The sequence below is a fragment of the Daldinia loculata genome (assembly GCF_022478755.1).
Source record: "Daldinia loculata strain CBS 113971 unplaced genomic scaffold F4817scaffold_23, whole genome shotgun sequence".
NCBI lineage: Eukaryota > Fungi > Ascomycota > Sordariomycetes > Xylariales > Hypoxylaceae > Daldinia > Daldinia loculata.
In genome coordinates this window covers 281,524-306,532 of record NW_026054877.1, presented here as the reverse complement: position 1 = coordinate 306,532, position 25,009 = coordinate 281,524, and the positions used below count along the sequence as shown (strand labels likewise).

Sequence of the window (25,009 nt, the reverse complement as noted above, 5' to 3'; positions counted from 1 at the left end):
ATGACGAGGATGACGATGGCGGCGATGCGATGCGAAAGTAACGGGAAATGAATGACATACCGTAAATCATGTGCCAGGTCTCGTGCAGTGCTATGCTGGAAACTGGCGCAAGTGCTTGGATCTTCCAGCGTCAAGTGACTTAACTTCACGTGCTTTCGAAAGAAATAGCCTCGAATATGTGGATAGGCAAAGCCGCCGAATCAACACCTGTTAACCTCAACGAGGCAAAAAAAAAAAAAAAAAGGAAAGGGGTTTCGAGTCTTGAAAAAAGGTTCGCCGCGGCGCAGACAGATTTCTTCGATCGAAGAAGTTAAAACTTGCGCTTCACAGAGAAATTGATAATAAGAAAAGAAGAAGATTGAAGGTGGCATAACTAGACCACCTGATATTGACCCCCCCAGACGCAAGCACGGGCCCACAATTGCGTCCCTCTCAATTCCTTTCCACCCCGTCGTTCCTGCCACTTTGATGACCGGGACCTCTTTCTGTTGCTCTTGTCGGAGCACTAACAAAAGACCTGAAAGTTCTTAATTGTCACCCCCACCCTCGCCCGGCCTCTCAAGGTTCTTAAACTAGTGTACTAGTGTACTCGAGCCTTGTTGGTTGGTGCTTCTTTTTATTTTTATTTTTATTTTTGTATTTGTATTTGTATTTATTCATACCTATCTATTAGAGAGCAAATATGTAATTGAAACCAACTGTTTACACAACTCAGCTCTATATATTTGAAACTCAACAAACTTGGATACGACGCAGGAATTACTATTGCCAAGTTATAATACCCTTAATAAGTATTGGAGGTATTAGTCCCCTTAGCGACTTAATGGCAACTTTAAGTTGTCTTAGAGCGAAATGTGTTTCTTGCTAACGTTCGTATGATACATACCATGGATCTCCAATACCTGCACAATACCTGCAGATGGATAGTCTGATTTCGGGGGCTCGGCAAATCATTTCGTTCTGCGTATCTCCTATCTCTCTTAAGTACCTGACAGGTCTAGACTATAACGAAGAGACGGTATAAAGTCTCAGACACAACAAGTCAAGTGACCTCCTTAAGCTCGACCTACCTTCTCCTTCTCTGTTAGATGCAGTTCTACCAACCCCTATCATGATGATTTTGGTGTTAGCTTCCGAGTCCCGTGAGTCCCCGGCCGACTGCTACTTGTTCCTGTGACCAACGGCGGATGTGTGTGACTGCATAAGTCGCACTAGGCAATTTGCGAGCATCAAGGAAACCACTCGGGAGTATCCGCCTCCACAGAAGCACGGAGGAGGATAGGCGCCATAGCGATGTGGTATTAATATATTAGCATAAACAGGAACAGGGGATAATTTACAAGGTAGGTACGCGCTTAGATGATGCGTGGTATCCATATCACCAGGACGTATTTATAGAATCAATGAGGCATGTATGAAGTAAGCAGGCAAAAGGGGAGAGAATGAGGTCGTGTCTCTTCATTGCTACACGATGAGCCGCTTACTGGTGACCATGGTTCACCACGATGCAATGTTAACAACATACATATATAAACAAATATATTCTAATTATAAAGCAAAGTGTATATATATCTCGGTACTTGTGATGTGACCTGTAAGAATTTCATGCTAACTAGTATATACATATGTAGTAGAAAACAAGGAATTGAAATATCACTTTTACCAGGGTGCGAAAGTAGCGTTGGTAAGAAAATATATAAGTAACAGGTTGCGTCAATAAAGCCTTACTTACCTAATACATATATAAATGACAAGCCCAAGGCTTGGGTCACTTAACCACCGAGCACCAGAAGGGAAGGAAAGAGAGCTGGGAGGGGTTATGTCCCCCTGCCTAACCCTTCTGAACTCTGGGGAAGTCGGCCCGTTGTGGAGCTGCTCCACCTCCTAGGAAGTTCGCTCTCACTTCGTACATACAAATCCTCGCTTAAACTGTCCGACTAAAAAGTATAACATCTGATACTGATACCACACCACCCCTTACATCGAAAATCGAGATTTTATCTGGAAAGATGGGCGACATTGCAGCAACCAAGTTAGATCACGAGAATCACCTTCTCCTCGTGAGTAACACCCCCCCTTCTCTTCTTTTTTTTATCTCGTAATGTTAGGTAAAAGATGATGATGAGATGCTACGTACGCCGGGCGTTCATTGGGTTACATCATAGCTCGTCCTGTCCTTACGCCCCGAGTCAACCCATGAAACAACCAACCAACCAACTAACCAACCAGGCAAGAAAACAAGCACGCGAGCTAACACATAACCTTTTCCACTTCGTAGGACCAACCTCTCCTCCGCCTTCCTATTGAGCTTCTACGGAAGAACTTCCGGTCCGCACACTTCGAAGTCGAGAAAGATGGCACGTACATCAAGAACACGCTGAAGGAGACGGCAACGGCATGCGTGAACGGGGGCGCCTCGCAGGCCGATGTGCTCAAGAACCTCGACACGATGATCGCCCGGGTGCGCGGCGTCAAGCGGAAACTAACCGCCTTCGCTGACGAGGAGCAGCGGCTACACCGCCACGAAGAGGCCCGCGTCCGTCACCTCAACGAGCTTTACGCCATGTACGGCGTCGACGACGTCAAGTACGAGGCCTGGAGCCGCACCCGGCTCGACCGTCTTCTTGTCGATTACCTCTTGCGTCACGGCTATAACCAGAGCGCGAGGGCACTCGCTCAGGAGAAGGGCATCGAGCCGCTCGTAGACCTCGATACTTTCGAGCAGATGAGCCGGATCCGGAAGTGCATTCTGAACCGGAGCGTCACGGAGGCGTTGGCGTGGTGTACGGCGGGAGACACGAAGAAGGAACTTCGAAAGATGGACGTGAGTTGCCTATACTATCCTAACTATTACCACTCATTCCTCAGATAATATAATCCATCAATCTTATTCTATCCAACTACTAACCCTCACCGCCAGAGCAACCTAGAATTCATGCTCCGCTTCCAGCAATACATCGAGCTAGTCCGGGACCACTCCACCAAACCCACCGATATCCTCTCCTACGCGCGCAAGTTCCTGCTCCCCTACCAGCACACCTACAAGAAAGAAGTCATGCAAGCCTGCGGCATGCTAGCCGTGCGTCCCAGCGCCGAAACCAACGTCTACGCGGAGCTGTATTCTCCCGACCGGTGGGAAATGCTCGCCAACCTATTCACATCGACGCACAACGCCCTACTCTCCTTACCGTCCGTCCCGCTCCTCCACGTCGCGCTGAGCTCCGGGCTCTCCGCCCTAAAGACACCAGCCTGCCACTCCTCGCACCCCTCCTCCGCCGCCGGCCCCTCCCACTCGACCTCTCTGTCCCTAGCCTCCAGCGTCTGCCCCATCTGCAGCACCGAGCTAAACGAGCTCGCCCGCAGCGTGCCCTACGCCTTCCATAGCAAGAGCCACGTCGAGCCCGATCTGCTCCTGCTGCCCAACGGCCGCGCCTACGGCAAAGCCCGCCTCGACGAGTACGCCCGCAAGGCCGGGTTGCTCGAGGGCCAGGTGAAAGATCTGCGCACCGGAGAGGTGTTTGGGAACGAGCGCTTGAAGAAGGTGTATATTACGTGATTGGCGGGTTTACTAGTTGGTTAGTTGGCTAGCTAGCTGGCTGGGCTAGCCGGCTACCTAAAGGGAATGCTTTACGTACGACGTTTAAGATACGATATAGAATGGTTATAATGTTAATGACGCGGCGGACCGTATATTCTTACCCCCTACCCTCTTACCACCTACCCTACTTTTACCTAGGCGCTTGTTCTAGTGGTGGTGGTTCTACTTCTACGTATTTACCTATATACGTAGGCGGTTTTTTATGGTCTACGAGACGGTGCCCGGTGGCAGGTACTCGTCGTTGTTATCATCGGCATCGTCACTTGGGGGGAAACGGCGTAATTCATACATATATGGAGCTTGGGAATTTTATTTTATGAGTATTGATGAAATTGTTGATATATATATATACGTGATATGACATGTATTTATTGTACTAGATTTGCCCCGATTTGACGGTTTCCTAAATGTAAGATGAAATATCAATTACGAACTAGTATACGGTTTTTTAAAATGTGAAACTCACCTCAGGTAGATTTAAAGGGGTCCAATAGCATGTACGAACAGATTTCAAATACCAACCCTTTGTTAACAGTCTGAGAAAAGGGGCCCTTACTACGTCCCAGTCCCGACATAATACCCTACAGCTCTGACAGCAGAGCAATTTTTAGATGGCAACTCAAATCACTCGCAGCAAAATGTAAAAAAGACCGCGAAAAATACAGGGTAACCTCGGCGGAATCAACTAACGTGTGATCCTCACCGAGTATATGTATTGGCAGCAACAATTCCGTATCCGACCAGCCAAGCTAACCCCTAAAGATTTGCCTCCCCCCGACCACTAGTAGTACATCCGTATGCAGAGATCAAACGCCTCGCGAGAAAAAGAAAAGAAAACCATTCGCATGCTCCTTATTTCAGATAGTCGCCTCCGGCTCAAATCTTCGGCTAGGGGAAAATCGACCTTGCCGATAGGAGATAATGCTGACCAGACACACTTGGTCATTAGAAGGTACAAAGAATCGTCCGTGATTTCATGATCGCAAGACGTGAAAACTAGAGCGCAAACGCAAAGAAGAAAGAGAACCGCATGGTGCCATGATCGTCGTGAAAAAATTAATGCCACCATTCCACTGTGAATTGGATATGAAAATTTTGTTGCCATTTCCGCCTAGTAATGGTGCTTGTCGCCATACCGGGAACAGTAAATTGTCGAAGCCCCAAATACTATTCCGGTCCGAAGGACTGACTGAAGGACTGACTGAATTATAGACTGTTTTCGTGGAGACGTGAAAATTCGTGCACGTGCCCTCAGCACTCAAATGGTAAGAAAACCTGTAGCTTTCTCTAACACTTCCAGATCTCTTGAGGTTGGAGAGGGGTTAGGAGAAGGATCACGTTGTGCCGGTGGTGTCTTGGGAGCTTCTTGAATCATAGGTGCTTGAGAAGTCGTAACCGTTCGAGTCTTAGGGGAAGATGCTTCAGAGGCATCCGGTGTCGGTGGTCTATTTGACGGCTGCTGGGGAACCAAACGAGTTGACCGTGAACTTGAACGCCCTCGGACAGATCCAGTTCGGTATTGGTTAGCCGCCCTAGTGGCATGACGTCGAGAATAACCGCCACCTCCACGTCCACGCACATGTCCTTGGGCCAGCAAAGGTTGTGGCATAGGAGGCTGTGGTAGCATAGCAAAAGGTACCGGGAATGGATAATTCGGTAGATGCATCATCGGTCCAAATGGCATCATCGGTCCAATAGGTAGATGTGGTCCCATCGCCGATCGTGTTTGAGTCGCCGATCGTGTTTGAGTCGCCGATTGTTGTTGAGTCGCCGACTGCTGTTGGGTCGCCGACTGCTGTTGGATCGCCGACCATGATCCGGGGGGCAAAAGTGGCCCAGGGACCGGGAAGCTCCAAGGATGAGGAATTAATTGCGGGAAGAATGGCGGAATAGAGACAGGGGAGTTATAGTTAGGTAAAAGACCAAGGGGAGCGGGTAAGGCGTAATCTAATTCTATCGGCATACCAAAGCAATTTCCGAAATTCGGATTCTATCTAGGATTCCCCGGAAAGTTGAAGGCTCCAAAGACACCTCCTCCGCCACCTGGGGTCATAGGTCCCATTCCTATTCCATTCGCGTTGTGCGCCTGCGCAGCCGGCGTGCTAGCGAGTCCAGCGCTCACCGTGCTAGGTGTGGTAGGACCACCGTTAACGTTCCCATTACCGTTACCGTTACCGTTGCCAGGCGAAGCATTGCCTGCATTGTTAGTCTGGTTCTGTGCCATCGTAGGCATCTCCATTCCTGAGAATCCAAGACCCCAGACTTTGCCGATGTGGTCGTCCGAAATCTCACCGTTGTAGATTCTCTCGCGTAGCTGGAAGAAGACTCTTCCTGTCAAGAGACTGTCCGAACCAGCTTGATGAGCGGCGCCGACTCTCTTAATCTTCAGCGCATCCGCAATGCTCTCCAAGCCTGACTTCTGCTCAAACTTCTGCATGATCTCGGCAGTAGCGGGATCTGAGGGGGTGAGATGACCAGTACTATGGAGCTTCACAGCGTACTTCATGAGGTGCTTAACATCATAGGTTGTCGGGAACCACTTCTTCATGATCTTGTCGAACTCGCTCTCATCGTTGGCTAGCTTTTCGTTGGAGAGAAGCTTGGTAAGGTAACCGAAGTCATAACCACCGTGGAACGAGATCCATTTGACATTGTCGAAGCAAACGAAGCCGGAAGGTATGAAGAGGGCGGCAAACTTTTGCGGGTCGATTCCGTCACGTTCCAGTTGGTTGAAGTCGATGCCAGCTTGCTGCAGGGACTCGATGGAGGTTTGGTTGTACATGTCCTCCTTGAGAGAGAAGTTGAAGTTGAACTGCCACGCGAGAGGCATTTGCGCCTGGTTTCCTCGGCCTCGAGCATTCGGGCCAACCTCATTCGACGCATTAGCGCGGTCGGCCGGTGTCTCGCCCTTCTCGTTGAATAAGCTGAGTCCTATCTGGATCACCTTAAGCAAGTCGACATTAACCCGTAGGCATTGGTAATGATAGTCGCTCTTTCCTCGAAAGTTACCCATGGGGCGACCCACAATGCCGGGGAATTCGGTGTCCTATTTCTAAGAGGTTAGTAGGTGCGATGCTTTCACCGTGAACACTCTTAGCAAGAACGAACCATAGCAACGTAAGGGTAGTCATCGACTAGATCCATTAGGATGGTCATCTCCTCGTTGAAGTTGTGTTTCCAGACCTCGCGTACACGGGGCCTACCTGCGCCGCCAGATCGCGCCTGACGGTCACCTCCCATAGCGTGGGCTTGGTGCGAGTGTTGCTGCTGCTGCTGCTGTTGTTGTTGCAGTTGCGCAGCGTGCTGGAAGCCCGATCGGGCTGCGTGACTAGCAAACCCTGTTTGATCTCCGACGCCAAAGCCGGCGGCAGCGTTGATACCGCCACCGAGTCCTAATCCGCTAGCCGCAAAAGGGCCAATCTGTGCGTTGCCTAGGTAAGCAGAGTTTCCCAGCGCGGGGGGTTGGTGGCCGGTCGCATGGCCTTGGGACGGGTGAGAGGGGAACTGGTGTTGATAAGGCGGCATGTTTGGAGGGCCACCCCCGAATCTTGAGGGGGGAGCCATTGGGTGAATGTTCGTGTGTCGCGGAGGTATTCAGTTGCGTTTTCTGGTCGTTGGTATGAAGGGAGGAGTAGAATCGGTCGGCATTAGGGAGCTTTGACGACACGGGACAGCCTTGGCCAAAGGTAGCTGTTGACGCGTACAGAAGCTTGGTGTTCTGTTCGTGTCAGTTTGTCAACTACTAAATTAATTAAGTAGGACCTCGTGGCTGACTATCCGGTGTAAGTAGATAGTTTAAGGTTCACTGGCGGAGGAGAGACCTATGTAATAAAAAGATGGGATGAGGTTGTGGATTTGATCGAGCCTTCCGAAAACCCTAAAGTGAATCTGTCACTGAAAAGCGGCAGGTGCAACCGTTAGGTAGATCGGCGCGGAGTAGGCAGGTACTCTCGAGGCGTTATTGAATTACAAGGAATAGAAGTGGCCTAAGCGCAATGATATGAAGTTACCCCTCTTGGGGAACCCTGCTCTTTCCCTAAGGATTCAATTAAGAAGGTACCTCTCAAAGTACCTTAGGTAATGCAAGGAACCACCTGAACGACGACCGGTGATTGAGCTTTCGTCGTCTTACTTCGAGAGCTCTTGCAAGCCTTCCTCCCACACCAACATACACACATTTACTCACAATGTATCCCTCAAGGTAAGCCCTCCATCCCCGGTATTTTAAAGGTGAATAAGATGAGCAATTGCTAACTAAGCCTACCGCAAAAAGGATACTCCGAGCGCAGCACGGCGAGAAGCCGAACATCACCGGCTTCGACATCAGGAAGTTTGCGCACTCGGCCGGGCAGCCGAGATACGATCCCTGGGAGCGAGCGTCAGTCCCCCTTTTCCCACTTTCCCTCTGGCCCAACTACCAACTACCAACAATCCAGGACAAGCTAGGATAGATCCCCAGAATAGTCTGCTGACATAGGTCTTCGCGCACACAGGGAAGCATGGCGATACACAGGCCAATTCACGCGCTGGAACCGCTTCAAGAACGCCTTCCCCGGCCTAGGAATTGCCACCGTAGCATTCGTCGCATACCTCGGCTTCGAGAAGCTGTTCCTTAAGGACGAGCACCACGGGGACGAACACGGGGAGGGCCATCATTGAGCGGACGCAAAAGTAACTAGATGGAATTAAATGCTATGGAGGTTTCGAACACGGCATTGTACATATATGCGCATCCGACCCGTCCGCGGCGAAGATCGGATGGGAGTAGCTCTCAATGAATGAATGTACTTGGTCACGATCGAGGGACTTTCTGATAAATATACATATCATGACGTGTTTAGCTGCTGGATGATGGTAGATTCGTTAATTTGCAGTGGGCATGCCGAGACTATCTACTTAAACGCCTATATCTTTTTACGCTTAAACATGTCTATGGTGTATAGGACGACTAGAGTATCGTAGCTAAGCCAGTGTATCGCCTGCCGAGAGAACTTTGGCTACAGGATATATATAAGGTATATATATATGCGATGCTGATATTGAACATAGAGAAGATCTCATTTAACTTTTTAAATATTTACATAGAAAATAGAAATGCCAAGTTTCCTCCAAGCCATAGTAGCCTAGATGCGTTATGCCTAATATCTGCAAATGCTAATCGATCTATCTTTCCACCATACTATAATTCAACGATGTTGATGTTGATGTTGATGAGCACGAGCATGATATGTGCCTAGGTAGGTATGTACCCAAATGCATGCAAGTATGCAAACTCCCAACCGACATAGCCATGCCAGGTAATGCCACCATGCCGTATCCCCAGCCTAACCTACACACCTATCTTCCACTTCCATAATCCAAACGTACACACATCTACAAACCGAGGTAGACATCCCATCCATTTCGTCAATCTCTTCCCCTAAAGCCTTATAGCAAGCACACCTACTCCCCTACACCCCAATCCCATTAACAACATCCAACGCGCCCTCAACCACAACCTCGAGCTGCGCAACACGGTGCTTCAAGCTCTTATTCTCGTCGCGCAGAAGACTAACCGTATCCCACGCCACACTAGCCTCCCGCCCCTGGCAATTACTACACCCATCCACCATCTCCCCTCCTCCTCCTCCTCCTCCTCCTCCTCCCGAGATCCCCTTGACCAGCTTCTGGAACGTGGTCAACTGCTGCTGCTGCTTGGGCTTGGGAGATAGATTGGGCGTGTGGGGAGACCGGATCGCGAGGAGCTCGTGCTGAGGCGTGGGCGGAACCTCGTTTTCCGTGATGGTGGTTGTTACCGTGGCCGTTGGGCTGCGGCTCCGACTAAATATGCTTTCGGCCTCGACGCTTTCGCCGTCCGTCACGCTGGTCCCCGCGGACGTATCGATGCTGAGATCCGAGCGCACCGTGCCGTCGCTGTTGCGCCAGCGTTTGCGCTTGTCGTCCGCATCATCACCGTCGCCATCAACATCATCCACACAGAGATCCTCCGTAATCAGCGGTGACTCAACCAACGCCCTCCCGCGACTAGCCCGGTCCTCCGCCTCGCGCCGCGCCCCCCTTTCCGCCTGTAATTCCGCAACGAGCTGCTGCATAGCTTTCTCCTGCTCGACCGCCTTCGCCGCCATGCTCTCGAGCTGGCTTTTGAAACTGCGGATGCGCAGCTCCGTCTCCGCCATCTCCTCGCCGTGGGCCTCGCGCTCGGCGCGCATCTCCTGGATCGTGGCTGCGCGCTGCCGGTACGCGTCTTGCATCTTGCGCAGCAGCCCCGCCGCGTTGGTCTGCAGGTTCTTGTAGGCCGCGGGCGAGAAGGTGTCGCGGTCTGTCGCGGACGGGTACAGCGCTGCTTCGATGTCCATGTTGATTATTTCGGCGTCGACTTCTTGGGGGGTCTGCGCTGCTGGGCTGGATAGCCGCGTGGTGAGCGACGCGAAGAAGCCGAAGCGGGATTGCGTCGCGCTCTTTGGTGTGGTGTCGGATGTTGCGATGCTGCGTTTGGGTTTGGGTGTGGTGTTTGGAGAGACGGCCTCGTCTGCGGATGAGGATGACGGTGTAGCGCTCAGCCAGGTGCCGTATCTTCCTGAGGAGTTATCCGGGCGCCGGCCGGCTCGCCCGTCGCCGGTAAGTGGCATGTCTTGAGACTGATGCCTGACGTGACCTGGTTTAGGGGATGGAGACGGCGAATCCGCGTTGGAATAATAAACGTTCGGAGCCGACTGCTGCCGTTGGTGCCGTATATTCGACAGCAAGGTATTATTTCTATCGGCGAGCGGTGTAATAAGACCAGGTGGTTTTAATGAGGTGGAAGAGTACTCCAGAGGTTCGAAGGTCATGGTTGGTTCGTGATACCCTATTGTTCTCCCCAGTTCGTCGACTGCCGCGTACGCCTCAGTATCCATGTTTGTTTCTTAAACGGGTGGTCTTGGAACGGCGGTACTCCTTAGCATAATGGGATATTGTTTCGGGGTGTGGGACGACACAGGGAACCGTCGGGGAGGAGAGGGTCCTTTTCTGGCTCAGGGAGCGGAACCCTGGTATTTGTGCTGGGGTCTCAGTAGTGTAGTGTATGTAGTGTAAATTCGACCTTTTGGAGTTTTGGTCTCTGTTCGAGTTGGTTCGAAACTTTCCTAATTTGCTCTATTGAAAAATAAAGATGGCATCTAAGAACCTATCCTCGTCTTTATTTCTTAAAACCCGATAAGCGAGTAAGAAAGGAAAAGATGACAAGATGACATATGTCGTCTATCTACCAGCCACGAGCCTGATGATCAGCAAAACAACAATACTGGAGACAACCACTGGAGACAGCAAAACAGGTCTACCAACTACGGATTACTTCTGCAACAATAGGTACCTACCATATGGTAGGCCGCACATAGTTGGTGGGTCGTCCGGTACGCCGGGATTCCAGATTTAGGTGTAAGACGGGTGGTTGGCAAGGGTGATTAAACAGGATCAGGGCCAATCATTTCGACATCTCTGCTCAATACGGTATGTAGTACTGTAGAGAGGCACAGTGTTTAAAGCACACTTCCTCGCCCACTTCCTCCCGAAGATCCACCAAGCCAAGCTTTGAACTTGAAGTCTTTTCTTTCAAGACCAGGGGGAGTACACGGGAGATCATCTAGACGGGTTTGAAAAGACAAAGAACGGCAGAATACTTGTGGTCTCGTTTCGAGTTTATTAACTCCTCAGCCTTATGTAGGACGGACAAGTTTTGGATCACTTATTAATTCAAGATTTTGAAAGTAATAAATGGAGAGAGACAGTTTTGTAAAAGGTGGTTTAGGATGAGCATACTATGTACATACATACACTACATACATACATACATAGCTCCATTACCAGCCATCGACCAGCATGTGAGCGTGGGTCTTGTATCCTCGAATCTCTGGCTTGTGATAGGTAAAATATCCAGCAGACTCGCATTAACTGAACTCTTCAACAAGACTTTCGTACATAGTTGTTTCCAGCTCTAGACCCTCGAACAGGAACATAGCCACTGATATTCATCCAACTGGAACGCTGTACCGCTCATCATTCATCAACACATGTAGTGTAATACATACTAGCTTAATACATAGCTCGCGTAACGTCTCTGCGTCTGTACCGAGCCTGTTCAATTTCCCACCGATCTTGTGTTTCTGGCTCTCTGTCAGATATTTATGGATTTCTACCTTTTCTTACGATCTTAATACATACTACTACATATGTATGTAGGTATGTTAAAGATTTCGATATGTGGATACGATGCTTCCAACTTCGAAGTTAAGTGGTTACCATCGCACCAAGTCGACGCACAGTCGACGCACGTGGCACATCTAACCGCATACCGCTCCGTTTCGGTTAGGTATTTGGATAATCCGTAGATATGTAGGTACATATCTAGCCGGGTGGATATTAGATACCTAATGTATGATTTCAAATACGAGGAGACTCTTTCGTGTAGAGACCAATGCTTCACTAAAGCAGAGTAGACTTAAGTTCTAACAATCGAACACGGCACCATTAGTTGAAAGAGCATATAGAATAGTTAGCCATTGACTTTAGTAGTACACCCGTAAACTTCAACAAATACAGACGACTGTAGCACATAAGTCTTGCTATTGCTATTGTTTTAGTAACCTCACTACTCTGGCCGGAGGCTCCTTGTAGACATCATAGTACGTTAAGACCAGTTTCACCAATACGTATCCAGCCGACACTAAAAAGAATCAATGTTTTAGTTAATAGGTCACCTCGATGTATACTGTCTTAATGTTTTAACTCGCTTCCCACATTTCACATGATGCAGAGTTCCACTGACGTTAACACCAACCATGTATATCTTGGAATACTCCTCAGCTACAGGTAGTCGGAATGCTTCATTGAATAACTAATTGCCATGCCCTTGTCCCGGCATAACAACCATAAAGCTGATATTCAGCTGTCCGTTATACTAGTTGGGCGGCTGGTATATTCATCCGCAATAAGACGGCAAGCCGTTTCCATCCGAGGAAACTCGCATTCATCAAGGTAGGCTCGGGATTTCACGAACCCCAATACCAATTTGAAGCCAGGTCCTGACCAACCACAAAATTGGTTCTTCAGTAGAAACTCTCCACCATGGTGTCCTTCAGTTTGCCACCGACATTGCCCGGCGCAGCGCCCTCGCCTAGTCTGAAGACACTCTCGATGACACTAAGCTCCGTCGCCGTCGTATCCAACCCCGTCACCGCCAACCAGTCGTTGACCACCATACCAGCGCCAACCACATTGCTGCCTCGGTTCACACTGCCCGCAACGAGCGGTACTTGCAGAAGACTGCTCAGCTCGTCCTGGTCTTGGATGCTGGTCTTGGGGTGCACTAATCCGCCCTGATTACTCAAGCTCATATAGCTTCCGACAAGCACGTTGTCCGCAACAGTCTGCCGGAAAACCTCGACACCTAGAACATCTGAAATAATCTCCTCCGTCTCGCGCTCCAGATCCGGATGGACTAGAGCTATGTGATCGTTTGAGACGATAACATTGCCTAAGGCGGATAGACGTTCCTCTATTCTTTGGATCTTGATCTCGTCAGGTAAGGAATTGCGCAGATGTTGCAGTTCTTGATCGGTAGTAGAAGTGGGTACGAGAAGACCCTTCCGGTTTCTAAGGACAAGAAAGTAATTAGCCTCACACCAGCATATAAACACATACAATAGCTTCAGGCCATCGCATCAGAAAACGCAGTTATTTCTTACCCCGCTGTTAACCGGCCGATGATGCGCGTGCCGGCGATTGTAGTTCGGCAGATGGGAATGACATCTTGCAGTTCAGCCTCGAAGACGCTGTAAAAGTTTTCGCTCGCGCCGACGGCGGTCAGAGCGTAAGAATTGGTGAGTGTCGCGAAGACGCCGACCCTAGATTGTAGAATCGCATCATTAGCACTTATCGTCTACCACACAAATTTGCTTTCGCGGGGTCCCTAAAACTAGAATGGCGGGGCTTACTCGTTGGAGTTCTCGAATTGTGCGCGCACAGCCATGATTTGTCCGCTACCAAGTTGTATTGCTAGACACTGTATCGGCCGTAATTTTGAACGGGAGGGTATTCGAGTTTTTGAAGAGGTAAAGTAAAGTAGATGCTGAAAGAAGAAGAAATCGGTTGTTCTGCTATGTAAGAATATGTAAGTAGAGGCACTAAGGCATGGGATAATGCTGCGTATTTTAATCTAAAATATTCATGTGGGGCTATAGGTACAAGTAATACTAATACTTCTTATTTTGTACCAAGAGGCTCTGGAACTAAGAGCCTGTAGTCAAGTTTCCCGGGTGTGACTCAATCTGGATGACTCTAAGCAAGGGTAGTTGTACCAAGTACTTCTCCCACAAGCTTAACTGTACCTAATCTAAAGTGCCAAATACATTTATGGTGCATGCTTAGCCACGATGATTCATCCTGAACTCAACTCAATTACCTCTGCTTTATTCTACGTTTTATCTCGCATTGGGTAACAAGTCTCAAGTAAGCCTATTAGCGCAATGAGGTGCCTGTATAAACCTATAGGAATTTCAGAATCTTAGGCCTATAAGAGCACTATCAAGCAACTAACATGAAAGATCACAACTAAAACAACAAGTAGCATCAATGATCATATTGGGTATGAAGTCAATTCCATACACGCGCATTTCAGCGGGAGCCAGTGAAGCTATTTCATAACTAAATCTGTTTCTATAATGGACTATTCCTCCTCTAGGAATGCCGCCATTAACGCCCCTAAATTCGTCCCCGTCACCTTAACTCCACCGATGGGAAATATCTCGGTCCTGCAAACCCTTTGGCGATGACTGCCTGTATGTCGATATTTTCGCTCGGATCCCGATGCGGGCTCCACATCTTCAACAATATATACCGTCCAGAAACCGGAGGATCAAACTTAATAGTACATTTGCTTTTGTTCCTCTCAATAAAGAACCGCGCGTAAGGAACCATCATCTCCCCGCCCACGGCACGGACAGCCTCCTGCGTAGCCACCTGTGCAGCTTCCACCGCCTCTTCCAGCGCAGTACTCGGTCGATTACGATGCCGCCGGAATCTTTGATATGCTTCGCTGAACGAATAATCATTCGTATTGCCCTCATCATCGCTTGTTTCACTCTCGAATGGCAAGGACCCAATCCTATTGGGCGGCCCCAAATCTCCCCTCGGAGTCGGGTCATCCGTCTCGTCGTCGCTACATTCCGTAGTGACCCTAAACGGGGGTGGTGCTACATTAAATTCAGAGGGAATCTGAGCAACTCGGACGTTGTTGTCTTCATCGTCCATGCCGATATTATATAGCCGCCTCGCTCTAATCTGCGCGTGCGTCATGGTGCTTCCATCTTCATTGTGCCTAACGGACAAAATAGGTGTCAGGGATTGGCTATCCCGCTCCCCGCGCCTAGGTGAATTTCTAGAAGCCGAGTACTGAATTTGGTACTGGGCCGTCCGTGTCAGGAGATGGTCACCCGTCATCGAAACGAAGACCATGCCTTCCTGCACACTATGAAATCAATTAGTAAGAGTGTAGACAGGGGAGAATATTACTCACGGGGAGGTAAAATTAGACCTAGGAGCTTTTATAATTAACTCCTTTAGAGTAAAGACGGTGGCCCCTTGATGTCTCAGTATGATATTGCATCTCGGTCCTTCGGTGCAGTAGACGGTTTGGTCATTTTTTAGAATATTCTCAGCTGCATATCTCTGGCCATCGTCAGAAAAGATGCCTCCATCGCAGCTCATCAACTCCATGGTCAGCTGACCCGGTTCCACTTGTCCATATTTCCCATATCGAAAACCTTGAAAACTGCTAGACAGACGGTCAGAGTCTAGTTTACGCCTCTTGACTCGTCGATTATCCTCTACTGGATCCTGTGGCGGCGGCGGCGGCGGCGGTAACGTTGAAAATGTAAGGTCTGACAAAGGGTGGCCGGGAGGATGAGTAAAATCCAAAAGCGCCCGTAGTTCAGAATTGGTGTCTTCCCGTAAACGTTCCTCGTCTAAGGAAGATTGCGAATCGGCTATCTGGCCCGTGGCGGAGCGTCGGGTACCACGCGAACCTCTGTCAAAGGGTTCTAGTCGCTCCCAGAACTCGCCCGCTTCGTCATTGGTCTCGCTCCGATTCCTCTGCGCAGTCCGCATCCTTGCCGCGTACATGCGGTCTGCCGCGCGTGCTCGTGAACCTGATAGACCGGATGAAGGCATTGCCGAAGGTCGTCGGGTACTTGTTAGAGATCGCAGCGGCGGCAGGTAAGGAGCAGAGGAGAGTAAGTTATAGCGTGGTGATGCGTCAGAACTTTGCGGCTCTCTCGAGAATCTTCGTTGCGCTTCCGAGCTGAGCTCGAACGGCATACTGTTCCGCGACGACGAGCGCTGACCCAAACGGGTTAAATGGTTCCGGACGAGGTCTGGTCGTGGGCGATTAGGCGGCCGGGAATAAGGGTAATACCTCTCTATAGCCCGATATAACTCTCCAGAAGGGCTGATATCAGAAGGCGAAGCATCACCATCGAGTATGGAACGTACTATCTCGTCGGCAGTGCGAAAAGGTCCTGGATTTGGCGGAGGCTGTTCGGAAGGATCGTCCGACTATTGGGTGACGATATAATTAGTATAATAATAGTAGAGCACCCAGAAGCATATATGGGCGGGGACGCAAGTTGATATTTCGGTGCAGACCAAAGGTGGAAGCCGACCCCGGAGGAAACGTGGTAATACATGGCAGTATATGCTGGGTGAAGCTGGGACTTACCATTAAGAGACTAGGGACCTGTAAGTATTCGTCAAGATGTGCGTCAGCGGATCAGACCGCAGCTGATGTGTACCTGATTAAGCCAAGAACAGTCAAGTGGTGATATAATGATGAATTGGTATTATCAGGGGTTTCGACTGGTATATGTTAAGATGATCAAGTTGATGGGTTCGACAGGTTGGCAGACAGGGAGAGAGATGAATGGGAGTAATCAATGGAGTGTAGTTGGAAGTTGAAATGGGAAATCCCTTGGGAATAAGGAATGGACATGCAGGCGTGGGATGTTGTGTGAAAGGGCATTGGTGAGATGGAGCAGGTAGGCCGGTTGGTTGGGTTTTAGGCGGGGTTTTTTACTTATAAAGTTGTATATATGTAGTGATCTAATGGGCGAAATTGATAAAATGTACAATGACGCTACATAATGATTACCCGATAATTAGGGTACCTCTTAAACATGCACAGGTAGGAGGTAGTCATGCTCACGCAACCCCCCCTTCCGCCCAATTACTTTAATCTTATGTATCTTAGTGGAAGGTACCTACACATACATAAGGTTCCGTAAACACATGCATGTAGACAGCAGGGTTATCTAGGTACACATATCTACCTTTTGTTTTGTACCTCAGCTTTATTCGGACCTTGTTGCACTCTTTGTGTAGCCATTCAATTTCTTTCAGGCAGCGATACCAATCATGATTGAGTAAGAAAATCAACTTCTAATGCCATCTGCCTGTTACCTTCTCCTTTCTTGTAAGCCTCCTTGTAAGCCACGAGTTAGATATTATTGAGCCTGGTGCACCTATATATTAGGTACTTATAACATGTTGTATTACCTACCTAACCTAGTACATAAAGAATCATACATGTATCAATTGGCTGCTTCTGTGACTTCATGCTGTGACTTCATACATCCATGTACTATGTACTATGCTTATAGCAGGTTGTTATGATCTTCAATTCAGTCTTAGCTCTCCAAATAACGAGACTTATTCTCTTATCCTGGCTTATCCACATTGATTTACCTAATGCAAGTTACACCTGTAGTGTTACCTAAAAGGGTGACCTAAAAGAAGGCGAGGCTAGCTCATCGCATCTTGCCTTAATAAAGGTACATATGTGATTTACATACATTATTATATTCATCACATCATTAACAAACGAACGAATCCAACATTCAGTACCGAAACTGAGGACCAGTCCACCATATCGACAAGCCCCCGTAACTCCTTCTTACATATTCCCAATATTTATGGAATAGGAAAGAGAGGCTTGTTAGTCAGCATCTAAGTACAAGCAAGTCGCGCCGCGCATTTGCTCTCGTCTCATCTTCACGCATGTCTTCACGCATCTCACTTTGAGCCGTTCATCTCAGTTGCCAGACTTGACGAACCAACAACATTTTATAACGTTAGCTCTTATCAAGACAACCCTCCCTATCCCATCCCGTAATTAAATTTCATACTTCTCATACATCTTTACAACCTGGCATTTACGACTCGTCAAAAAATGGAGACTCAAGACCAAACAGCTCCCGCGAATCAGCAAACAATCCCGAGTAAAGCTCCTATTCCGGAGCCGAACCAGCCAGTTCAGGATGGCAGGATATCCGGACAAGATCCACTACCGTTACCAACCTCCGGTATATCTCTACCACCCGAGAACTCGGTTCCAGGAAATGGCGTCCCGGTATTTTCTAATGCAGATGATACCTTTGCCACCCTCCAGCAAACAGTCTTCAACAACGGCAACTTTACTAATCCAGGCATGATAATACCTCCTCCGACTCAATCACATATTGTACCTAATTTCAACAACCCCATCATACCTCAGCCAACCAATGGAAATGTCTTAAGTGCAGGTAAGATAACACTTCACTTTATTACTTAGGTTCTCATCTAATACAGCTATCAGATGACATCGCCCTATATGACCGCCAGCTGCGGTTATGGGGCATGGAGGCGCAACAAAAGATACAGAACACCAACGTTGTTCTGATCACTATGAAGGCTCTCGCGAATGAGATTGCCAAGAACCTAGTGTTAGCTGGCATTGGTTCCTTGACCGTTGTCGATGACCAAATAGTCACGGAAGCCGATCTGGGGGCACAATTCTTTCTCACCGAGGAGAATATTGGCCAAAGCCGTGCTGAAGCGGCTGTTGGTAGGATTCAAAAGCTGAATCCTAGAGTCAAGGTCATTGCTGACTCCGGAAGCATAATGACCAAAGGCGCGTCGTTTTTCGGCAACTTCGATATCGTCATCGCCACGGACCTTAGTCCCACCGTCTTCGCATTCATCAACACCGCTACTCGCCTTCATAACCGCCAGTTCTACGCGGCCGGCACCTACGGCTTTTATGGTTACATATTCTGTGACCTGATCGAGCACGATTACGTTTTGCAGCGAGACAAGCCCAATGTACCAACAGCCGTAGGCCCAGAGACCCGGACTCGCAGCATAATTAAGGTGGAGAGTGAGAAGGAAGGCGGTAAGACCATTGAGAAAGTACAGAAGCGCGAACTATACTCTACCTGGGACCTCGCTTCCGAAACAAGTCTTCTGCCCCCTGAGTACCTCAAATCCAGGCGCCGTCTCAAAGCCGTCTCCCCTGCTCTCTCATGTCTACGTGCTCTCTGGGCCTTCCAACAAACGCACAACGACCGGTTCCCCGAACACAACAAGCAGGACCTCGAAGCGTTCACCCGCTCCGCCACGCACAACCACCAATTGCTGTCTCTCCCCGCCGAGACTCTGCGCTCCGAATTCCTACGCAGCTTCCTGCAGAACGTGGGAAGCGAAATTGCGCCGGTTACCGCGATCCTCGGTGGTCAGCTCGCGCAGGACGTCATCAACGTTCGCGGCCAGCGCCAGCAGCCCATTCAGAATATGGTCGTCTTCGACGGCGATAAGATGGAGGCCGAGATGTATCCGCTGCACCCGGAGGGGAAGCTTGGTAGGGCGCAGTTGGAGCTGTCGACGGCACCGGGCATGATGCCGCTTGGTGGGGTTGACGCCTCGCAGATGCTGCCTATGGACCAGGCTGCTATGATGATGGCGCCTGTTTCTGGTGTGTGATGGGAGAGGTGGTATGCGCAGGTAGTTTATGCAGGACAGGCAAGGTTTCCTTGCGTTTGGACACGGTGGGAGCCGAGTCTCGGGCGTTTTTCAGAGTTGGCATAGCAGATTCCAGATTACTCAGATTCCAGTGATATTCCTGATCGGTTATTTCCATATTTCCAGGGATTAGCAGGCGGATTTCGGATAAGAGATTTTTCTTTTTCTTTGCGAGAGTTCCAAAAAGGAAGAAGAGGGGTGGATATGTTCGATCATCGCTCAGAGATTCTTTCTTTCTTCGGTTTGGTGGCAAAAGAAAACTACCTGGCTAGGTAGGTTAGGAGGTAGTAAGAGACTAGGAAGGTAGTGGAAAGAAAGAGAAAGAGAAAGAGAGATGAAAAGAAAGAAACATGGAATGCAGGTGGTGCTGCGCTGTATGATAGGATAGGTACCTAAGGTAGCCGGATACTTTATTAATCTACAAGTCGGTGTCTTTTAAATATCGAAGCCAAAATACTGTGAATGTTAGTACTCGGGTATATATATCTCTTATATAGGTATATACCAATCTCACCTATAGTAAGTTGAGGATACTCGAGCCTACGGCTTTACTAAAGCTTAATATGGAAATGTGCTAATATGCGATGTTATGACTTATAAGACTACTTTCAAAGAAAATAGATTTGTGCACATACGCGATGAAAGAAAGGCTGGCAAAGTGACGCTTACGCCAAGCATGGGAAATAATAGGCGAAAACTACTCTTTATTCTGGTTGGGATTTATACCGCATAATTATAGTCTAGTTGTTAAAAAAGGGGTAGTTATAGGTATTTTCACCCATGTCTTCGCTGGTATACTATTGCTTAGTTTACGTAAAGAACAGACATCCGTAAAGTCCACAGACAAGTATCATTGCCATTCATCTACGAGAATCACCAAGACAAGCCACGCTACCAAGGAAGACACCAAGAGGTCTTAGGTGTATGTGCAAACAACATTCATTGATTCCCTCTATACAAGGTCGCTACGCTTAGACACGACCGGCCACAACCCGTGGCTCTATTTTCGGCGCTCCCACCTCCCTCCCGCGCGCCCTCCCTCCCTCTCTATATTCCATCCGCTGTCCTCCCTTCTCCAAGGGGGAAATCATACCAACGACCAACTGATTATAATGCAAACCCTCTCCTGTCCTGTCCTGTCCTGTCCTCTATCGCGGCTCGTGCCAGATACACAAGATGCTTGCTCAAATAGAGAGAAAAAAAAACCAAAAACCAAAAAGACAAGACGTTGAAAAAAATCCCTTATCCCTAAACTCCGAATTTTTATGCAATGATGATGATGACGATGATGAATTTTTTGGGGCGCGCCTAGCGTAGGGAAGACCCCGATATGCGAATCCCCTGTCCAATGCAGCCTGCCTGCCCGGCGCCATGCTGTGGGTACCAAGTGTGTCGTGACACGATGACGAGAAAATACAAGTTTGTAGTAGTAATGGCAAAAACGAGGCTCAACGCCGAATGTGCGAGAGAAAAGTAAGAGTGTTGGTATCCACGGGGCGGTAGTAGTCGTAAAATGATATCGTGTAGTAATCAATGAAGTATTCAATTATTTTCTCGTGTCCGATGTTCTATCATGCGGATTTTTCATTTCCTAGCTTTGTAGGAATCGATTCGTGAATCAGTTCGGTCGGTATATATGGTATAGACCGAGAATTCGGGACTTTAGTTTCGCTCGGAGGCGTTCCATTTGCTGATGTATGGTTGTATCATGCTGTGAAACGGCAATGGTCAACACGATAGTCTTAGGGTAGTTGTCTTCTGTTGAGACCTACTTTGGAGATTCCTTCTCCTCGGAGTCCTCCTTCTTCACATTCTTGTTTCGACTCTTGGAAACGTTGTTTACGTTCCATCCTCTAATAGTTGTAGGTCCGGTTCGCGGGGGCGGCTCGTTGGCTCGGTAGTCTTTGATCGCTTCCTTGTGATCATAATGCGCGAGTCTCAATTCGGTGCCACCGTTGGAAGGCCAAGGGCGGTTGTGGGGAATAGGTGCAGCAGCAATCTTGCGGTATTTTCCAGCGTTGTTGCCGTTCGATGATGTAGATCCCCTACTGCGGGGTGTATGGGCGGGCGACGAAGGAGATGTCAATGGTGGGCCAGTCGGTGATGTCGAAGGCGCGGGAACTTCCATCTGTGTGGATAGAGGGGCCAAGTACGGCTGGCTCTGTACGGGAGGGGACATTTCAAGAGGATAAGCAGACATGTGAGGAGGTATGTGAGGTTGGTTTAGCAACATGCCAGAGCCGGACATAGGCGGGCCTTGCTGAACAGACATGGGCATCAGAGTTGACTCGTGATGAAAAGTAAGACCCTGGTGAAAGGGTCGTGACGGTGCAGGTGCAAAGAAAGTCCCCGAATTCGAGCGAACTAGTCCACGGGGAGAATCAAACTCCTGCTGTCTGTGAGTAGATTGAGTTAAAGGAAGTTGTGCTATGTTCAAACTCTTTCCTAGACCATCCGCTCTGTTAGGCCGCAGGGGAGGTAGAATCGGACTCTCCTTCACGCTGCTCTGGCTCGAGAATGGGATCCTAGGGGGCGCAGGTTGCTGCGGTACTTCCATCATTGCGGTAGGAGCTGGTGCGATATGTGTGAAAGCCGAGGCAGGGTTCAACGCGGTTTGTAAGAATGCATTGGGGAGAGCCGGGGGCTGAGTAGGTGGACCGAGAAGACGAGGGTCGATCATAGAAGAATCGCTCATGAGCGCAATGTCTGCTTGTTGCTGTTGCTGCTGCTGCTGTAGCTGCTGCTGCTGCTGTAGCTGTTGGTATTGGGACAGCTCCAAGGCAGCGTCCGCAAAGATAGAAAGTACATTGACACCCGCTTCCGAATGGCGTTCTGGGCGGCTAGGAGCCGGCTCTGCGCTCGTAAAAACGTCTCTCACCGCATCATAAGGGCGAGATGGCCGTGTAGTAGGAGACGGTTGAGTAGGCTTGTCAGCGTCCGAGATCTCGGCAGCCTGGAGAAGAAGAGACATATTGTCTCTGTAGATAGAGCCATCAGTTTCTGCTGACTGGGCATGGGTTGCTGCCTCCAAAGAAGAGGTGTCATCGGAGGACATGGTCAGTCTCTCACGAACTCTGCGCTCGCGATCTCGCATTTCATCGGTGACAATTTCTTCGGGGTCGACGTCTTCCTCTTGGCAAAAGCTCTGAAGCATTCCTGCCACAGCACACTTGATTCTATCCTCCTTCAGCATCATGTCCATCTTCATAGGTCGAGTCGATCGGGATGCATGAATGGTAGTATTCTTGTCGGGTACGACAACAACAGGTCGGGTCCCGTCGACACGCTCATGGCCATATTCCGACTCGTTAGTAGAGTTGGGGAGGAACATGCCATACTTCGGATGTAATCCGTGCTTCTTTATAACCTCTGGGTCTAGGGTATCATCCTTATAGTCTCGGGCGTCGTAGTCCTTGACTGTGTGGTCCCAATGCCAGGTATTGGAGTTGGGCGTGTCGAGGAACATGCCTCTAACCGCGCGGGTGGCCTTGCGGGTTGAGTCGTTGGTGGAATCTCGGAATCCTATTTCCTTGTCGTCGAATTGGAATAAGGGCGGGACAATAAACCTATTGCGTGGGCTCTTTGCCCGCTTATTGACGCTGCGAACGCCATACTCGTCAGGATCGCCTGCGCCGGCGGGAAGGTCCGGGAAGTTTTTGCCGGAAACAACAAATTCCTGCTCATCAGGTGGCGTCGGTGTCGCGACATTAGATTCTGGTACACCATCGGGCTGTTGCTCTGAGGCAAGCAGGCCACCGGTATGTCGAGGCTTCTTGGAATCGGCTTGCCCATCAAGTTGATCATCCGCTTTCCGCTTACCAACGGCCTTTCCTTTACGGCCTTTGCCTGAAGTGACAATATCATCCGATTGACCGGTAAATGAGACGTAAGGTATATGGTCAACGTAATGATAAGTCAGGTCAAGCGTCTGGGTGGGCTTGTTAATTCAGTTAGGATTGGAACAGAGATGGGGGCGAAGAGAGAATGACAAATTTACTTACATCGATAGCTTGACCTTCACGGTGGAGCTCTGCTAGAATGCTGGCGCGGTTCTCAGCGCCGTCGTAAAGTTCTTCGGTTTGGTACTCGAATGAGTCCTAATACGATTGTAAGTAAGATAAGATTGATAAGGGAGCGAGATTGAGGTTGAGATGTGCATATTGAAGAGGGTTAGTACATACCACGAATTTCTTCTGGGTATATATGCAATCAAGCTCGTATGAGCGCTGCGAAATCATGTCTCTTGTGTGTCGTTCTCGGTCAGCAGTCTCAATAACATGCTGGAGTTGTTTGTCTAGCTGTTCTTGAACGGTGTAGTACTCTGCCACTCCCTTGTGGCCATCCATGGATTCCGTCAGCTTCTTGAGGGTCTGATCGGCAATCTCCTCAAGAGCCGGCTTGACAGCTAAGGCAACTTGTGAGTAAAGGTCTCTTAGTTCCCTCTGGCGTTCATAAGCAGCTTGGACGCGTGGATCACTGTAAACTTTCTTCTGGCCTCGTCCCTTACCACGACCAGCGCCTTTCTTGGCGGCGGACTTGCGTCCGAGTCGCTTGGTAACACCATTTGCGGGAGGTTTCTTGGTGGTAGTGGTGGTAGTGGTGGCGGCAAGGGCAGCAGCTTTACCCTTTGCAGGGCTCGCCGCTACGGACGGGGTGATTTTGGGAGTGCTACCCATTGTGATAGAAAGTGTAGAAATTGTAGAAAGCGTATGGTGACGGTTGGATTAGGTAGATTGTGGATTAGAAGGGTGTGAGACGTGTAAGAGTTGAAGGATGCGTGAAATTCGTTAGGGGTTGAATTACACGGAAATTTAGAAGTAAAAGCAGGCTGCTTCGTGGATAGAAATGAAGAATAAAAAGAGAGTGAAGGCAAGAGAAAAAACCTGTTTCCTGTGTTCTGATGTACAGTTGTAGAGGCTGCAGGTGAATGAATTTTTTGGCTTGAGAAAGTAGGTAATGTTGTAATATGTTTTGCGTGTCAGTGAAATGTGTCGTGTTGATGGTAGAAAAAAAGAAGGCAGAAAGGTTTAGTCTTGTAGCAGCAGCAGCAGCATTGACCAAAACAATTAACTAAGTTGCGGGTAGTAGGGAAAAAAAAGAAGTAGAGTTAAAGAATTGAGAATAGGATTCGTTGAACCAGCCCATCCGGTATCCGAGTTATTCTCCAAGGTGATGAGGTCGTGGCAATAGGAACAAATCCGAAAAGCTCACTTTCATATCACCATGAGATTTTCTCCCAGCACAATTAAACAGCAAGACACCCTTGGACTTCCCGATGCAGTCAAGTCCCTGCGCTGTCTATTGCGCTTGGCCCTCTGCGGCGAGCTAAATCATTTCTTATTGGTCCGGAGAAACCCCTGACCCGCTTCCGTTTCCGGCTCAGTTGAGTTAGGTACCTACAAATCTACAAAACCAGCCACTTCTATCGGTCTTTTACTTGTTGAGCATATTTATTTTTCATGGCATTTACAGATGATTATGTTTAACCAGACTTATTTCGAAGTATAGTGGCTTTAGGTTAATATAAGAGCGATGCGGCGAATCGCT

At 48.9% G+C, this 25,009-nt stretch overlaps 9 protein-coding genes across 9 annotated transcripts; 3 read left to right on the top strand and 6 right to left on the bottom strand.

Moving 5' to 3' along the window:
- The first annotated feature begins 1,641 nt into the window (after positions 1–1,641).
- Positions 1,642–4,084, top strand: F4817DRAFT_337013 (protein FYV10). The gene is made up of 3 exons (XM_049303242.1): positions 1,642–2,060; positions 2,279–2,824; positions 2,921–4,084. Exons 1-3 carry the CDS (start codon positions 2,010–2,012, stop codon positions 3,554–3,556), a joined length of 1,233 nt encoding a protein of 410 aa, XP_049159290.1. The 5' UTR covers positions 1,642–2,009; the 3' UTR covers positions 3,557–4,084.
- Positions 4,085–4,856: 772 nt separating this feature from the next.
- Positions 4,857–5,412, bottom strand: F4817DRAFT_315731 (uncharacterized protein; the record flags this gene model as incomplete). The annotated part of the gene is made up of 2 exons (XM_049300578.1): positions 4,857–5,095; positions 5,178–5,412. 2 exons carry the CDS (start codon positions 5,410–5,412, stop codon positions 4,857–4,859), a joined length of 474 nt encoding a protein of 157 aa, XP_049159289.1.
- An 88-nt stretch (positions 5,413–5,500) lies between these two features.
- F4817DRAFT_102578 (CAF1-domain-containing protein) lies at positions 5,501–7,459 on the bottom strand. Its single transcript, XM_049297358.1, has 3 exons — positions 7,373–7,459; positions 6,707–7,316; positions 5,501–6,644 (listed from the first exon to the last, which is right to left on the bottom strand). The coding sequence occupies exons 2-3, from the start codon at positions 7,160–7,162 to the stop codon at positions 5,589–5,591; spliced, it is 1,512 nt and encodes a 503-aa protein (XP_049159288.1). The 5' UTR covers positions 7,163–7,316; positions 7,373–7,459; the 3' UTR covers positions 5,501–5,588.
- A 326-nt stretch (positions 7,460–7,785) lies between these two features.
- Positions 7,786–8,257, top strand: F4817DRAFT_315729 (NADH-ubiquinone oxidoreductase B12 subunit family-domain-containing protein; the record flags this gene model as incomplete). The annotated part of the gene is made up of 3 exons (XM_049300577.1): positions 7,786–7,799; positions 7,872–7,976; positions 8,092–8,257. The coding sequence occupies 3 exons, from the start codon at positions 7,786–7,788 to the stop codon at positions 8,255–8,257; spliced, it is 285 nt and encodes a 94-aa protein (XP_049159287.1).
- Positions 8,258–8,941: 684 nt separating this feature from the next.
- F4817DRAFT_102505 (uncharacterized protein) lies at positions 8,942–10,658 on the bottom strand. Its single transcript, XM_049297357.1, has one exon. The coding sequence runs from the start codon at positions 10,492–10,494 to the stop codon at positions 9,049–9,051; it is 1,446 nt and encodes a 481-aa protein (XP_049159286.1). The 5' UTR covers positions 10,495–10,658; the 3' UTR covers positions 8,942–9,048.
- A 1,536-nt stretch (positions 10,659–12,194) lies between these two features.
- F4817DRAFT_337005 (eukaryotic translation initiation factor 6) lies at positions 12,195–13,826 on the bottom strand. Its single transcript, XM_049303241.1, has 3 exons — positions 13,570–13,826; positions 13,321–13,479; positions 12,195–13,228 (listed from the first exon to the last, which is right to left on the bottom strand). Exons 1-3 carry the CDS (start codon positions 13,602–13,604, stop codon positions 12,682–12,684), a joined length of 741 nt encoding a protein of 246 aa, XP_049159285.1. The 5' UTR covers positions 13,605–13,826; the 3' UTR covers positions 12,195–12,681.
- Positions 13,827–14,156: 330 nt separating this feature from the next.
- Positions 14,157–16,656, bottom strand: F4817DRAFT_337003 (uncharacterized protein). Its single transcript, XM_049303240.1, has 3 exons — positions 16,350–16,656; positions 15,150–16,186; positions 14,157–15,101 (listed from the first exon to the last, which is right to left on the bottom strand). The coding sequence occupies exons 1-3, from the start codon at positions 16,350–16,352 to the stop codon at positions 14,351–14,353; spliced, it is 1,791 nt and encodes a 596-aa protein (XP_049159284.1). The 5' UTR covers positions 16,353–16,656; the 3' UTR covers positions 14,157–14,350.
- A 730-nt stretch (positions 16,657–17,386) lies between these two features.
- F4817DRAFT_337002 (uncharacterized protein) lies at positions 17,387–19,902 on the top strand. The gene is made up of 2 exons (XM_049303239.1): positions 17,387–18,207; positions 18,261–19,902. Exons 1-2 carry the CDS (start codon positions 17,856–17,858, stop codon positions 19,421–19,423), a joined length of 1,515 nt encoding a protein of 504 aa, XP_049159283.1. The 5' UTR covers positions 17,387–17,855; the 3' UTR covers positions 19,424–19,902.
- A 1,328-nt stretch (positions 19,903–21,230) lies between these two features.
- F4817DRAFT_315724 (uncharacterized protein) lies at positions 21,231–24,138 on the bottom strand (the record flags this gene model as incomplete). The annotated part of the gene is made up of 3 exons (XM_049300576.1): positions 21,231–23,399; positions 23,464–23,559; positions 23,644–24,138. 3 exons carry the CDS (start codon positions 24,136–24,138, stop codon positions 21,231–21,233), a joined length of 2,760 nt encoding a protein of 919 aa, XP_049159282.1.
- Between the last annotated feature and the right edge of the window lie 871 nt (positions 24,139–25,009).

Bases quoted from the DNA above. Each gene is read 5' to 3' on its own strand.
- F4817DRAFT_337013 (XM_049303242.1), top strand. From the start codon at position 2,010: ATGGGCGACATTGCAGCAACCAAGTTAGATCACGAGAATCACCTTCTC. The intron at 2,061-2,278 runs GTGAGTAACACC...TCCACTTCGTAG, and splicing joins ACGAGAATCACCTTCTCCTC to GACCAACCTCTCCTCCGCCT. The intron at 2,825-2,920 runs GTGAGTTGCCTA...CCTCACCGCCAG, and splicing joins AGGAACTTCGAAAGATGGAC to AGCAACCTAGAATTCATGCT.
- F4817DRAFT_102578 (XM_049297358.1), bottom strand. From the start codon at position 7,162: ATGGCTCCCCCCTCAAGATTCGGGGGTGGCCCTCCAAACATGCCGCCT. The intron at 6,645-6,706 runs GTTCGTTCTTGC...TCTTAGAAATAG, and splicing joins ACTACCCTTACGTTGCTATG to GACACCGAATTCCCCGGCAT.
- F4817DRAFT_337005 (XM_049303241.1), bottom strand. From the start codon at position 13,604: ATGGCTGTGCGCGCACAATTCGAGAACTCCAACGA. The intron at 13,480-13,569 runs GTAAGCCCCGCC...TCTACAATCTAG, and splicing joins CAATTCGAGAACTCCAACGA to GGTCGGCGTCTTCGCGACAC. The intron at 13,229-13,320 runs GTAAGAAATAAC...TCTTGTCCTTAG, and splicing joins ATCGGCCGGTTAACAGCGGG to AAACCGGAAGGGTCTTCTCG.
- F4817DRAFT_102505 (XM_049297357.1), bottom strand. From the start codon at position 10,494: ATGGATACTGAGGCGTACGCGGCAGTCGACGAACTGGGGAGAACAATA.
- F4817DRAFT_337002 (XM_049303239.1), top strand. From the start codon at position 17,856: ATGGAGACTCAAGACCAAACAGCTCCCGCGAATCAGCAAACAATCCCG. The intron at 18,208-18,260 runs GTAAGATAACAC...TACAGCTATCAG, and splicing joins TGGAAATGTCTTAAGTGCAG to ATGACATCGCCCTATATGAC.
- F4817DRAFT_337003 (XM_049303240.1), bottom strand. The intron at 15,102-15,149 runs GTGAGTAATATT...TTGATTTCATAG, and splicing joins AGGTCTAATTTTACCTCCCC to TGTGCAGGAAGGCATGGTCT.